At 35.7% G+C, this 14,941-nt stretch overlaps 1 protein-coding gene across 1 annotated transcript in view; it reads left to right on the top strand.

Annotated features, from left to right (window-relative positions):
* The window catches only part of LOC145257577 (uncharacterized), a 140,304-nt gene that overhangs the window by 81,130 nt on the left and 44,233 nt on the right, over positions 1–14,941 (top strand). The window contains exons 3-4 of the mRNA XM_080115671.1: positions 2,127–2,202; positions 3,923–4,005. Of these exons, the coding sequence (XP_079971797.1) occupies positions 2,127–2,202; positions 3,923–4,005 (159 nt within the window). The remainder of the gene's footprint in view (positions 1–2,126; positions 2,203–3,922; positions 4,006–14,941) is intronic.

Raw genomic sequence — 14,941 nt, 5'->3', positions numbered from 1 at the left:
AAAAACACTTTGAAATGAGTTAAAAACATATTTAATTTGAAAAAGGAAACACTAGATAAATGGATAGTCCTTAATCCGCGGAGTTTCAAAGAAATACTCTCCTTCTCATCAGAGGATAGGAATTAGCAAAATGCAGGATCGGATTTTGCATGCAGAAGTATTTGATGAAACAACAAGTAAGTCAAAGATCTTATTTGAAAACAAAATAAGTTAAGCAGGGGGAATATGGTAAAGAAAATTATTCCCTCTGCTTAACTTATTTTGTAGTCGGCAGGGAATTAATTCCACATATATTGTTTTCCATATATAAGAAATTATTGAAAATAAACTCTGTTCATGAAAGTTCCACGGACACGGAGAAAGAAAAGAAAGTTATTTGCATCGACGGTAGATGAAAGAGTTCTTGCTTAAGAGGTGGGCGTATGCATACATGACATTATCACTAGTGGTGTAGTACTATGACGTAAGTGATTATAGATTTTTACAGCTGAACTTAAGTAAAAGAAAAGCCCGATTTTCATAAATGATTTACCAATTGCCAGAAAGACATAAGGTTTACTGAAAGCGAATGTTTACAATTTGTATAATTATATATTATGAACTGCTCACTTTTTATCTTAATCGTTTAATCTACAAGCGTGCGGATGCCGTCAAGTGACCCGTTTCGTCTAGCCGTTAATCCGCACTCAATTGGATCAAACTTGCATTTGTATAATCTGATTAATGTTCAGGAAAACAAATGAAAAGTGAAGCGATTGTTTTTTTCTTTAAGGTTAATACGCTTTCAAGAATTCCTATAAGAATATCTGTCGATTAGTCAGTTCGTCACAATCAATATTAAAATAGCATGTTCATCGGTCTGCCATGCTTAAGTTTTAAATATACTTTTATATATAATTTTTTAATGCTTGATAACTACTTATAAAGACCAACAGCCACTCGAGGATATCCGAAAGATGAGAAATACTGTGGAAGTACTAACATTGATCACTGATATGAACTGTGTTTGACTTGGCTTATTAAGCGCTTTAGAACACGAATTATCACTTACTAATTTTTTTTTAAATGAGCCTATTCTCTATCTCTACAAATCTGTTATCAGATCGAGTACGAAATATTATTGTCATATTTGGATTACTGAATCTCTATGCCATTTGAAGGTTCTTGATAAGGTGAAGAAACGTATCTGTAATTTGATTCGCCCCACCCTTTCTTCTTCACTGCAACCTCTCTCACACAGACGTGATGTTTCCAGTCTCAGTCTTTTCTATATATAGTATTATGGCATGCGTTCTACAGAACTGTCTGATTTATTCTCTGCTTCTTTTGTTCCAGCTTGTTTGACTCGTTGGTCTAGTGGTCTTCATCATTTTGCTGTTTTGATACCTCATTGTAACTACAACTTCCAGAAGCTTCTTTACTAGGACCTCAGGCTTCTGGAACTCTCTCCCTACTGACTGTTTTCGTCCAACTTATAACCTTATTTTTCCAAGAGTGAGATCAATAGGCATCTTCTGTCTTTTCAATAATTATCTTTAATTTTTGTTAGCTCCATGCATCAAGTGGTTTCACGCGATGCCCAGACCGATTTTCATAATAAAAAATTTAAATTGTGACATTAGATTTTAAGACGACTAAGATGTAATTAGCAAGTAAGCAGTCCAGCGATAATGTATTCCGCAGTCGAGAATCGATGTGTCTAATGCATATGCAAGAGGTTTTATTCGTTGATCCCTTCCGGTAAATTATAAAAATTACAATTTCATCACTAACCACATATATTGAATGTGTTTCTCTAAAATTTCAGTTTTTAATAAATTTGAAGTTTGAAAGAAAATAATGAAGCTATCGAATGTAGTCGAAGACGAACAGAAAGCTCTCGATTCGTTGGAAGCTAAACCGAGATGTAAGAAGGGGATGCGCACATGATAATGCCGAGTGTTTCGAAAATGTGCGTTAATTACCATTTCTTGAATCTGACTCGACTTGATCAAGGTTTGAACCCCGGTCTTCCGGTCCATTAACAAGCTCTCTAACCATTATGTCTAATGGGCCGGATAAATTTGAAGATGATTTTAATGTTCTTTACTAAATAATGTTCATAAATTTTTCTTCTTTTTATTCAGTTATTCCGTATTGCAATTCTATTTGTGGAGTAGAGACGTGTGAACCACCGCAGGAATTCGGTTATAAGTCGTGCCGGTAAGTTATTACATTTCCAAACTAAAGCGGAAGTAATGTGTATCGCCATATGTGAACAAATTAACTTTCCTCGGATGGCTCTTAACTTTGGATGCATTAATTTCCTGTTGGCGGTACCCACCCCAATGAGAAAGAGAAATGTCATAATTACAAAATATAGAGGTTACAACTTAGAAAATAAAAGAGCAAACCTGGCATTTATTAACTTATCCGAAGCAATTTGAATTAAAAAAAATAAATAAATAAAAGCTGACTATAACAAAACTGTTATTCTTCTCCCAGACAGGTGCTACCAGATCAGGCTGTCTGAAGATATTGGATTCCTAACCTAAAATGCACTAAAAATTAATGTTATTCTTTTTCCTTCTTTTTGCAAAACTCAATCATGTTCTGCAAAGTCAAAACAAAAACACCAAGTTTTCTCTACAAAGAATCAAACCAAACACTAGAAATAAATATTTGAATATATCTAGAACTTGAAGCTTACTGTATTCGGAATTGAATAACCTGAAAAGGTTTGATATGCCGAAAAACAAAATTAAACGAAAGCTTTCCCACAAGTCTGAATGAAATATAAAAGAGTGGCTGTAACGAAATACAGTTCTTTATTTACTTGCCACCCACCCCCCGGCAAAATTAGACATAAGCTTTGTTTTTTATGTGATCCAGCTCTCAAAAAAGTGAGATTTTGTATTGGACCAAAAATAGAAATTGCTACAGTCTACAAAATTATTTTCTAGAAGGATATCGGGTAATTACAAGAGGGGTTACATGAAGGTTGCCAACATTCCTAAGTGAAAGAGATTCTGTGGAACGAACCGGATCTAAACTTGGATCACCCAAGTTGTCTGTCCGACTCCTGAACCACTGAACCATCCTCACCTTCCTGTTGCTGCTGATGTTGTTGTTGATGGTGATGGTGAGCATGATGATGATGATGATGATGATGATGATGATTTTAGTTGAGCGATTTCTGCACAAAGTCCTTCTCGTTGGCTGCAGATTTTTTTTTACCCCGAAACCAGAGCAGTACAGTTCAGTAGCTGCATATGAAGTCAGGGAACGTTTGGGCTAGAACCCACACAAACAATGCAATGTCAGTTATACATGTGCAGACATAACGTTGTTGTCCATAATCCATGGATTTGCGGTTTCATGCTCGACACGTTCTTTACCAATCCCGCATTCTCACCAGAGCCTTGTTAGCCGGATAGCTTTGACATTAGCATGTTACTACTGCCCCTGACATGGTGAGGGGTTGAACTTTAGAGGTATTGCTACTGCTGCTGCTGCTGCTGCTGCTGCTGCTGATGATGATGATGATGATGATGATGGAAAAGGCAAAGTTGAAAAGCCTCTAAAAAATCTCCAGCGTGAAATATAGCCCCATTTTTATGTACTGACTAGTTAGCGTTTATTAAGACAAGAAAGCCATTCGAGTATAAGAGGTAAAGAGTTTGTCAGTTGCACAGTGAGACAACATCGTAAGAATTGGCAATTATGGATGGAACTGAGCAGACTGGTTATTTAAGAAGACAGTCCAACAAGAATCTGTTAACATTGGACTTGAAAACAACCCTGTTGTAGTTAGCTGGGAAGTTCCACATACAGGTTTTATAGTCCAGTACCTTATTTAGTTATAAGAAAATTCCAGTTTACGTTTTGAAAATATTGCTTTATTAAAATACATTTTTTTGTGCTTGTTTATTTCTAATCTAAGGCAGTTCAACCGTTGTCTGATGGATCCACGCCTTGGAGGTTGCACCAAAAGAAACCGAGATCTGCTGATGCTTCCACAATGTTGTAAGTATTTTAAAATATCTTCCAACTCCCCTAATATTTTTTCTAAAGATATGCATTTGATTAGTATTACTCACTAAGAGTTTTCACATAGAATTCCCTTTCAGAACAACTTGTGGTGTACCCTGGAATCTGAGTGAAAACAAGTCTCCTCAGATTTCCAGTACTCACCATCTTATTCGATAACATTTGCAAATTAGTTTACATTGTCACAATAGTCGTTTGCCATTGATTTCCTGTTGGTAGCATCCATTGGTTTTTCGCTGGAATTAGGTTGGCAATAAGCCTCCCCAAGATCGCAATCCTCTTCGCACTCATCCAGTGAAGGTCTGGTTAGTTGCCTTCTCTTCTAGGTCTTTCCATTTTCCTTGGCCCTCCTCGATTATTTGGTGACACTAAACAATGGAGGGTGGCAGACGGAGGCACAGGAGGGATTAACTTACAGTTTCAGTTTTCATGGTTCCATGGAGTGTTTCTTTGTGTTTTACATCTGCAGCAGTTTCTATATGTCCGGTTTACGCCTGTCGTTCATGTGTATTAATCTCCGGATTCAAGGGTTTTAATTAATATATCAACCATTTTCATTATTGTTAATTATCGTATCTTCTCAACCATCCGCCTGATTCCAATCTCTCATGTTCTTTTTTCAAAGTTTTTCGGTATTGTTCCTAGTGCTGCTATTATTAGTGGTGTTATGTTGACTTTCTTCATCTTCCATATTCCTTTGAGCTCTCTGGCCAGTTTCGTGTATTTGCCCCGCTTCTCTAGCTCCTTAATCTTCATTCTGTGGTCTGCTTGACGGCAAAATCTATGATCTGGCAGGACTTTTACTTCTTGTTAACTATTATGACATTTGATCTTCTTGTTTTGATGGGTTGCTGCCGGTTTGTGCTTGTACACTTTGTTGGTGTGTTCAAGGTGCAACTGTCTGCATAATTCCCAGTGTACTACTTTCTTCACGTGATCGTGTCTATCTTTATATTCTTTTGGAGCTAGTTTGCTGCATTAGCTTGTTATGTGGTTTATTGGTTCGTTTCTTTGTCCATATAGTTTGCATTTACTGTGTGTGTGTGTGTGTGTGTGTGTGTGTGTGTGTGTGTGTGTGTGTGTGTGTGTGTGTGTGTGTGTGTTTTATCGATCCTTGCTTTCATATTGTTCGTTTTAATCGTGTTATCTTGTGCAGCTGTTATTAGGGATTCCGATTTTTTTCTGTTTAGGTTCTCATTTGTAGCTATGTGAAAGTGCTTTCGTTAGTTTCGTGTTTTGTCACCCTTATGAATCGTCCGTGTAGCTGTTTATCTTCCCATTTTTCTTTTCTTATCTTATCCTTTTTTACTCTTTTTCTGTTTTGTTTATCTTTTCAGTGTCTCTTGCTGTGGCAATTATTCTTTCGCTGTTCTGCACTATTTTTCTAATTCTCTTTTCGTGTCATTTACACAGTCTTCTATACAAACGAGTCCTCTTTCTCCATAATTCCTTTTCACATAGAGTCGGTCAGCATCATCCTTTGCATCCAGTGCATTGTGCATATTGCACAGTAATGAGTTTCCTGTTTCTCAGTTCTCCTTTGCTTCAACCTATAAACACTCCAGGGTATCTTACTAGCGACATTACGCACGTGTTTATCTATTAGATTTCTACATAGTTTAATTTTGAGAAGTTTTCTTGTTCTTTCAATTTTCTCTTTCAGTGTTGTCGCGTTGACATTGTCTGCTTCCAGAACTCCCAGATGTTTGTAACCGTCGTGTTCATTTAGTGGCTTTATCTCTGTTTGGTTGGGTAGTTCTGTAAACTGCCAATTACTGTCAAGATCTGATCTGAACTACGCCGCCATCTTTGTTCAACATAATGTCACAACACTTAACAAGTTTTATGCCTTCTGTTGCTCCCAGTTTCCCCTTCTCATGATCAGCAAGGCACATTTTTCCATACCGATTCCATTCGGATATTCTACCTGAAGATTCTGAAATTATTATTTAAAAATAAACATTTTTCATTGCATTTTCACCTCAAACAAGGCACAGCACTACTTGGATCTAGAAGACTACTATCTGGGACATAAGTTGCAGGGATACTATGTAGGGAGTTGAGCAGCAAGATATTTGTTTACATTACACTTGAACTTCTGCATGTCAGTACAGTCAGAGAAGCAGGAACCCGGAAAGGAATGCCAAAGTCTAGCAGTTCTAGGTAATAAACTATTACAGTAGAAGGTATTCTGGCATCTGGGGATCTCTACTGTGTAGGGATGGAATTTTGCTGCTAGTCGGGTTTGTCGGGGGTATTTACGTCAAGGGTGTACATGGTTGTTGGCGCATTCATCATTAAAATACTTGTAAAACAGGCAGATGGATGCAACATTTCGCCAATGGGACAGAGGTTGAAGCTTAGATGACAGTTCAGGACCTATTAGATAGCGACTCTTTTGAACCAGGGGAGTGAGAGACTAGTAGTAGATGCACCAGCCCAAATCTGACAACAATACTCCATACATGGGCGAATGATGGCCTTGTAGAGATACAGGATACTTTCAGGCGTAAGTAACTTTCTAGCACAATAGAGAGAGCCCACCTTTCTCACAGCAATCTATGCTCTCGATGTATCTGTTCAAACTCATGTTCCATGGGAACATTAAGCTGAGGAGTTTGAACGAAGTGCTTTCAGGCAATGTATCATTAGCCACAGCTATTTGTGGTTGAGAAGTTTTCTTGTAATTATTAAAGGAAACGAGTTTAGTCTTGGCACCATTAAATGTTATTATCTATTTTTGTCTCCAATCCACTACAGACTAGAGGTTTCCGCTATTGCCCTTGTACCTTGTGGTGTCGTCAGCAAATTTGCCCATCTCAGAGACAATTTTATTAGGGATGTCATTTATGCATATCAGGAATAATAAAGGTTAAGGGATCGACCCCTGAGGTACACCCACATTTATATGCCACTTATATTGTTTATATATGCCATATATATATATATATATATATATATATATATATATATATATATATATATATATATATATATATATATATATATATATATATTGTTTGGACGTATGACTCTTCTTTTTTTTTAAGAAGGATTTAATTATGTTAAGTATTCATCCAGTAATACCATATAATTTGATTTTCGTGAGAAGACTATTATGCCATACCATATCAAAAGCCTTAGGTATGTTTAGGGTTACTGCCCTCCCCTTCTCTGCCTTATCTAGTGCATGGTATACATGTTTAGAGATTACAGTTAGGATATCTGCAGTGGAATTGATTTACCTAAATCCATATCGTTGGTCAGACAGAAGTTTAGCAACTGTAAGGTGGTGCACTAGAGCTTGATTAATTATGAACTCAAATATTTTTGAAAAAAGAGGAGGAGGCTAAGGGGGTGTTAATTGGATAGGTCAGTTCTTTTGCCAGAATTCTTGTAAACTGGTACCACAGAAGCATTTTGCCAGCAGTCAGGGAAGCAAGATTCCTTAAGGCATTTATTGGAAAGTTTGGAGACAACTGAAGCAACCTCACCAGAGCATTTTTTTAATAGTACAGGCAGGATGAGATCAGGTCTACATATTGTTGTTGTTATTATTTTTTTTCTACGCACTAAGAGTTCTCATACAAGCCATCATTAGAAATTTCTCTGACAACAACTAGTGACGTTCCCTGGAGTCTAGGTAACAACAAGTCTTCTCCAAATTTCTAATACTCTCCAAGTCTTTTGATAATCTTTGCAAATGCTTATGTTATAGCAACAGCCGTTTGCTATTGATTTTTCATTGGCAATGACCATTGATCTGCACTGAAAATTGTTCCCCAAAGTTCCAGTCCTCTTCCAACTCATCTATTTGAGCTAGTGTCAGTCTATGTTGAAACTACCCCTTTGGGGGGGGGGAACCTAATTTACTTTTAATTTTACAGTTTCGATTTTCTTAGTTTCATGTACTGCTCCTCTGTCCTTTTGTTTTACATCTGTTGCTGTTTTCATATGATTAGTGTTTGTAGCTCATATGGAGTAGTTTCCACATTCAAAGATTCTTCTTAAAGTTTCAACTGTTCTATAATCTGTCTTCTTTACTGTTGTTGTTATTATTATTTACTCACTAGGAGTACTCACACAAGCCACCATTAAAGATTGCACTTTCAGAACAACTTATGGTGTTCCCCGGAGTCTGAGTGATAACAAGTCTCCCCAGATTTCCAGCACTCTCCTCCTCTTTCGATAACCTTTGCAAAAGAATTTGCGTTATCGCAACAGCCGCTTATTATTATTATTATTATTATTATTATTATTATTATTATCATTATCATCATCATTATTATTAACTAATATTATTATTATTATTATTATTATTATTGTTATTATCATCATCATCATCATTAACTAATATTATTATTATTATTATTATTATTGTTATTATCATCATCATCATCATCATCATTAACTAATATTATTATTATTATTATTATTATTATTATTGTTATTATCATCATCATCATCATCATTAACTATTATTATTATTATTATTATTATTGTTACTATCATCATCATCATCATTAACTATTATTATTATTATTATTATTATTGTTGTTGTTGTTATCATCATCATCATTAACTATTATTATTATTATTATTATTATAATTGTTATTATATTGCTGAATAGACGTTGTCACTCACTGGAAAAAAAACACAAAGTGTTTTCTGAAATCTGAGTGGCCACATGTATTCCCTGATTCCAGCATTCTCTGTTTCTTCCGATAATCATTGCAAATCACCTTTCAAATATTTGGAACACCCTTTTACCATTGGTTTCTCATTGATACTTGCCATTGATTTCTTCTGGAAACCGATTAACTATAACTCTCCTCGGTGCTTCAATAACCCGTGTCCGTTTAGTCGGAATCTTTACTGTGTTCAATATTTAATCAATCTAATATCCCTGAATAAAAAGATTTTTGGGAATAACTTTGTTTTAATGCAGTTTTGGAAGAAGGAAGCAGGCGTTGCACACACACACACACACACACACACACACATATATATATATATATGTGTGTGTGTGTGTGTGTGTGTGTGTATGTGTGTGTGCAACGCCTGCTTCTTTCTTAAAGGCGACGAAATACCCAAACACGAACTCACGCACACACATATATATACACACACACACACACATATATATATGTGTGTGTATATATGTGTGTGTATGAGTGTGTGTGTGTGAGTGAGTTCGTGTTTGTGTATTTCGTCGCCTTTATGATTCATCAGTGTGATGAAAACTTGCACGATTCGAAAACGGGTTGGCGTCCCGTGTCGTACCAGCAGACCTAAAGGAAATTGATATTAAAGAGAAATTATATTGTATATAAACAAAATTGTTCATTTATTTATACTTTTTACGATACTGACAATTGAAAGTATTTAGTTCTTTTTACAGAATAGTATTGCCTTAACTCTAAGTGGAAAATCATCATTTCCTCCAATATATATTATAATTTTATTTATCTATACAAATATTATTGGTTACATATGTGCATACATGTGCCAGTTGTGATTTCTTTTGAAATCCAACATAATTATCCACTAGTCGCAACTGTTTTTAAGGTAAATTCGCATTTGAAAAGAACTAAGATTAGTGGCCTGATGATGTTGGATTTCGGAAGAAATCACAACTGAAACATGTATGCACATATGTAACCAATAAAACTCGTCTAGATAAAGAAAATTATTCAATAATACAACTCTATTTGATTTTTTGCACTATTTTGTAAACACCGGACTTTCATTGGATAACCATTTATACTGTTTCTACAGCAATATAATAATTATATATACATGTGCACACACACACACACGTATGTATATATATATATATATAGAGAGAGAGAGAGAGAGAGACAGACAGACAGACAGACAGACAGACAGAGCTGTCATTCAAAAACTAGGCACCCTTCCAAACTAAAAACAATTGAATTCAAAGCCTACTTGGATGCGTTATTTTATGACGTGTCATGTTTGATTTTTCAAATTTTAGCTATATTTCGAAGATTTTCTATTTAGGTTCCAATTAAAAGCCAGTTATGCACACACATACACACACAAACATATATATATATATATATATATACTAGCATGGGTACCCAGCGTTGCCTGGGTTGACATGAAGTTCTGTTTGAAACACACCGGTATCCTAATTATTTTCATCATGAGCAACGTGGATACCCCCACAACAAAACGGATGAAAACATGTAAATGTAATCGCCCAAAAAAGAAGTATGTGATACCCTCTTCACCAGATATTTCGGCAGAAAGGCTACAAAGAGAAGAAACTATTCTCCGAATATTGAGCAGTGGAAATACCCCCCACAAAGAAAATATAATTAAAAATAAATCATTACAACTTTTGTTTCAATAAAAATAGTAGTGAATGCCCGTGCAATCGCAAAAAAAAATGATCTACCAAAATTTAATTACAAAAACAATTAGAGGACATTTTTCGTCATTTTTTATTTCTAATGTAATAAAAAAAAATTGAATTCGTCCTATTTTGGGGTTCGTTCTGTTTATAAATTGCTAGGTGAAAGTACCTAATGGTTTCATAAAAATTAATTAAATTTATCAGTATTTTATGTTTTAAATGTAATTCTCGCTCACCACCACCACAAAAAACTAAATAATTTTGTATTTGTCATGTTTTATCCCTGTTGTGGTGGCAACCACTTATTTGCATATGCGAATAACATAACACTATAAATGGCAAGCCTAGGTTGGCCTTGGTGTGTCTTACTCAAATGCCACCAGAAGTGACGCCGAAGAGCGTACATGTCCTCCCACCAAGACTCTCTGATTCGACACCGTCATTTGTACATATTGTAAATATACCTTTTCTTTAATACACTTATTATTGCGTTATCTTGTTGTTTGCGTCTTCATTGTATTTCCTTACTAATTATTGTTCAACCTTGCAACCACAACAGTTGGCGACGAGATATGAAGCGTCAAATATAACAGTTTGACGAAGAACTATAAGAAAATAAAAAGTACAACGCAAAGGTTGACCATTTTTTTAAGGAATGCAAAGTGTTGACGAGCAAACAGATTTTACGCTAAAGAGAAGTTTCAACTCAAGTGAAAAAAAAATTCTAACGTGGCAAAAGCGACAATTTACGCCGTTTTCTGGGAATCCGACTTGCAAACGAATGTAAAAGTGAATTTTTGTTTGTCGCTACACGACAAATCTTACTAAAGGACCAACTTGCAAACGAAAAGCTAACTTTATTCTGTCGCAAAAACGACAGGTCAGACCCGTATTACAAAAAGCAAGGAAGTAACCTACGAAAAAAGTTCACCAGTGGATTCTAATTACTGTTCTCCGTAAACAAAAACAACTAAAGGACTTCTTAATTAATGTTTTGGTTGACGTCGGTACTAAAAGGAAATACCACAGCTAAAACTAAAATTCAAGGAAAGGATTTTTTTTTCTTGAAGTTGTCACTGAATAACGGATAATACAGTAAAACGTCACGGGGAAAAAAAAGGTAATCTCAATTTAAGAGGTATTTTAATTACTAAAATACTAGAGAAAAAAAACTCAAAGAACTAAATGTACTGCATACATTTATTCAATTGTGACTCGATTAAAAAAAAACCCAAACTTTTATTTTGTGGAAAGAGTTACTTATTAGTAAGTGCCTAAAAACGGAAAGTCAATTCCATTTCGTGATTCCAGATAAACCTGTTTTATTTTTCTTTTGCAGCGTGACTCGCAAAAAGAATATATTATTGCAAGCAGCGATATTATTATTGAAAACAGGAGCTTACAGCAAGTTGCTTTTTTGTTGTAACCCAAACCGGTGTATATGGTACATGGTACAATATTTTTTTAACTACACACTAAAAAAAAAAAAAAAAAAAAACATGGAAGACTTATCAAAAATGTTCATGCAATTTTTACAAGCACAAGCTACACAAAACGAGCTTTTGCAAACACAAATACAGGCACAGGCTGACCGCGAGGAAAAGAGAGAGGACAGATTATTGAAATGGCAGCAGGAACAAGAAGAAAAGCAGAAAATGGCGCAATTAAAGCAGAAAAAACTGCAATTGGAACAGGAAGAAAGACAAGAGGAACGTTTTGCTAAAACACTGGAACTACTAAAGAGTAATCGAGAAAATGTCGATAGTGTTAATTTCTCCCATACAACCATTTTTAATAGCATGGACAAATTTCATTATGTGCCTGAGGAAGAGAAGAATTTTGAAGTATACTACACAAGATACGAGGATGTTTTTCAACTGGACTGTAAAAATTGGCCAAATAGTCAGAAAGTGAGCCTCTTACTCAGAAAATTGGGTACATCAGAACACAGCAAATTCATAGATTACATATTACCTAAAAAAAACTGCGGAATTAGAGTTCATGGAAGCTGTAAAATTACTAAAAGAATTATTTAATCCAAATATATCTCTTTTTCATAAAAGATGGCTGTGCATGAATCTAAGAAGGATGGACAACCAAGATTATTTGACATACGCATCAGTTGTTAATAAAAACTGCGATAATTTTAAGCTTGCAGAACTAACGGTAGAAGATTTTAAATGTCTAATCTTCGCTCAAGGGTTAGTTTCCACGAAAAATGCAGAAATACGCAGACGAGTGTTGTCTAAGCTGGAATCTGAGCAAGATTTAACCCTCCAGAAACTAGCAGAGGACTGTGAAAGGGCCATTACACTAAAAAAGGATTAAAAAAATATAGAAGAATCCGGAGTGGCATATGTAAGAAAAGTTAGAAAACCATACGCACCAACCAAGAAATTTACAAAGAAAAGCAATGGAACGGGATATTCCAAAGATAATAACCATAAATATAGTACACAATATAACAAGCCTCTTCCTAGATATAACTGTAAGAGATGTGCAGAAAAGCATTGGGAATCAGATTGTCCTTATAAGAAAAAATGCTACATTTGTAAGAAGGTGGGACACAAAAGCGATTGCTGCAGATATAAAGATTACACCAGAAAGAGAGTACAGCAAACAAAATCAAATACAAAATTAGACAAAGATCGGCGAAAATACGTAAAAGTGGAAATATTTAAAACATCAATAAAGTTACAACTCGACTCCGGCTCCGATGTTTCTATAATAAACCTGAATACGTGGAAAAAGTTGGGAAAACCGGCCATGATGAAAACTAGTAAAGCAGCCCGGTCGGTAACTGGTGGTGGTATAAAATTTGAAGGAGAAGTTGTCCTCCCGATAAAATTGAAAGGGATTTCGAAGAAATTTAAAATATTCGTACTAAAAAATAGTGAAAATCTGTTTGGAATAGATTTAATTGAGAAATTCGGACTATGGGATAAGCCAATCAATACATTCTGTAAAAAATTAGAATGTTCTTCTCCAACAACAGTAAATATAAAAGACGATTTAAAAGAATTATTTCCTGAGGCATTCACGACTAACTTAGGTCGCTGCAATAAATTCAAGGCCTCATTTGAACTTAAAGAAAACGCCAGCCCAATTTTTAGAAAAAAGCGAAATGTTCCGTTCGCTGGGTTGGAAAAGATTGATAAAGAATTAAATAGATTGGAACAGACGGGAATTCTATCAAAAATAGAACACAGCGAGTGGGCAGCCCCCACCGTATACGTAAAGAAAAAGAATGACGAAGTTAGAGTGTGCGCAGACTTTTCGACCGGGGTCAACTCCCTATTAAAAGATCACCATTACCCCCTACCAAGCCCAGAGGAAATATTCACGAAGTTGAATGGGGGTAATATCTTCTTCAAGATAGACTTGAGCGACGCGTATTTGCAAATACCGGTCGAGGAGAATTGCTCAAAAATACTATGCATCAATACGCATAAGGGATATACAAATACAACCGATTGCCCTTTGGCATCAAAGTAGCGCCTGCCATCTTTCAGCAAGCGATGGACACCATGCTAAGTGGTATTGAGTGCATACCTGGACGACATTGTTGTCAGGAGCAAATCCCTAGAAGAACATAAGGAACATTTGAAACAAGTATTTACTCGAATACAAGAATTCGGCTTTAAAGTAAAAGAAAGTAAATGTGACTTTTGTATGAGCGAGATTAAGTATCTTGGACACATAATAAACAAACATGGACGACGTCCAGACCCGGACAGATCTGCGGCAATAAAAAATATGCCAGCACCCGATAATGTAACAACCTTGCAGAGTTTCTTAGGACTCGCAAATTATTACCAATCTTTTATGGAAGGAATGCATAACTTGCGAGCCCCCTTAAATAATCTGCTTAAAAAGGATACACCGTGGAACTGGACGCAAGAATGTCAAACCGCTTTTGAGAAAATAAAGAGCGCACTAACATCCGAATTATTCTTAACGCACTTTGACACAAACTTAAAAATAGTCGTCGCTAGTGACGCTAGCTCCTACGGCTTAGGAGCATGCATTCAACATATTATGCCGGATGGGTCTAGAAAACCAATAGCGCACGCTTCGAGAACGCTGATACCAGCCGAAAAGGCATATTCACAAATCGAAAAAGAAGCGTTGAGCATAATCTTTGCCGTGACTAAATTTCACCGATATTTATATGGTAGACGATTCATACTTGAAACCGACCATAAACCGTTAGTCACGATCTATGGATCAAAAAAAGGATTGCCGGTATACACCGCAAATAGATTGCTGCGCTGGGGTACAATACTACTTAATTACGATTTCCAGCTACAACATCTAGCATCAAAAAAGATTTGCCATGCGGATGGACTGTCAAGACTGATACCACAGAAACACAATCTGGAAGAATCAGTCATTGCAGCAATTCGGACAAATGTTGAAGTAAAAAATATGGTAGCAAACATCATTAAGGAACTACCCGTAACTTTGTCGGACATTAAAAGGGAAGCCGAGAAAGACGAATATATAAAGGACACAAAAGAGAAAATTAT

The sequence above is a fragment of the Euprymna scolopes genome, chromosome 3 (genome assembly GCF_053919585.1).
Source record: "Euprymna scolopes isolate OS-2025 chromosome 3, ASM5391958v1, whole genome shotgun sequence".
Taxonomy (NCBI): Eukaryota; Metazoa; Mollusca; class Cephalopoda; order Sepiida; family Sepiolidae; genus Euprymna; species Euprymna scolopes.
The sequence above is the reverse complement of the archived record's forward strand: the minus strand, read 5'-3'. Positions and strand labels throughout refer to the sequence as shown.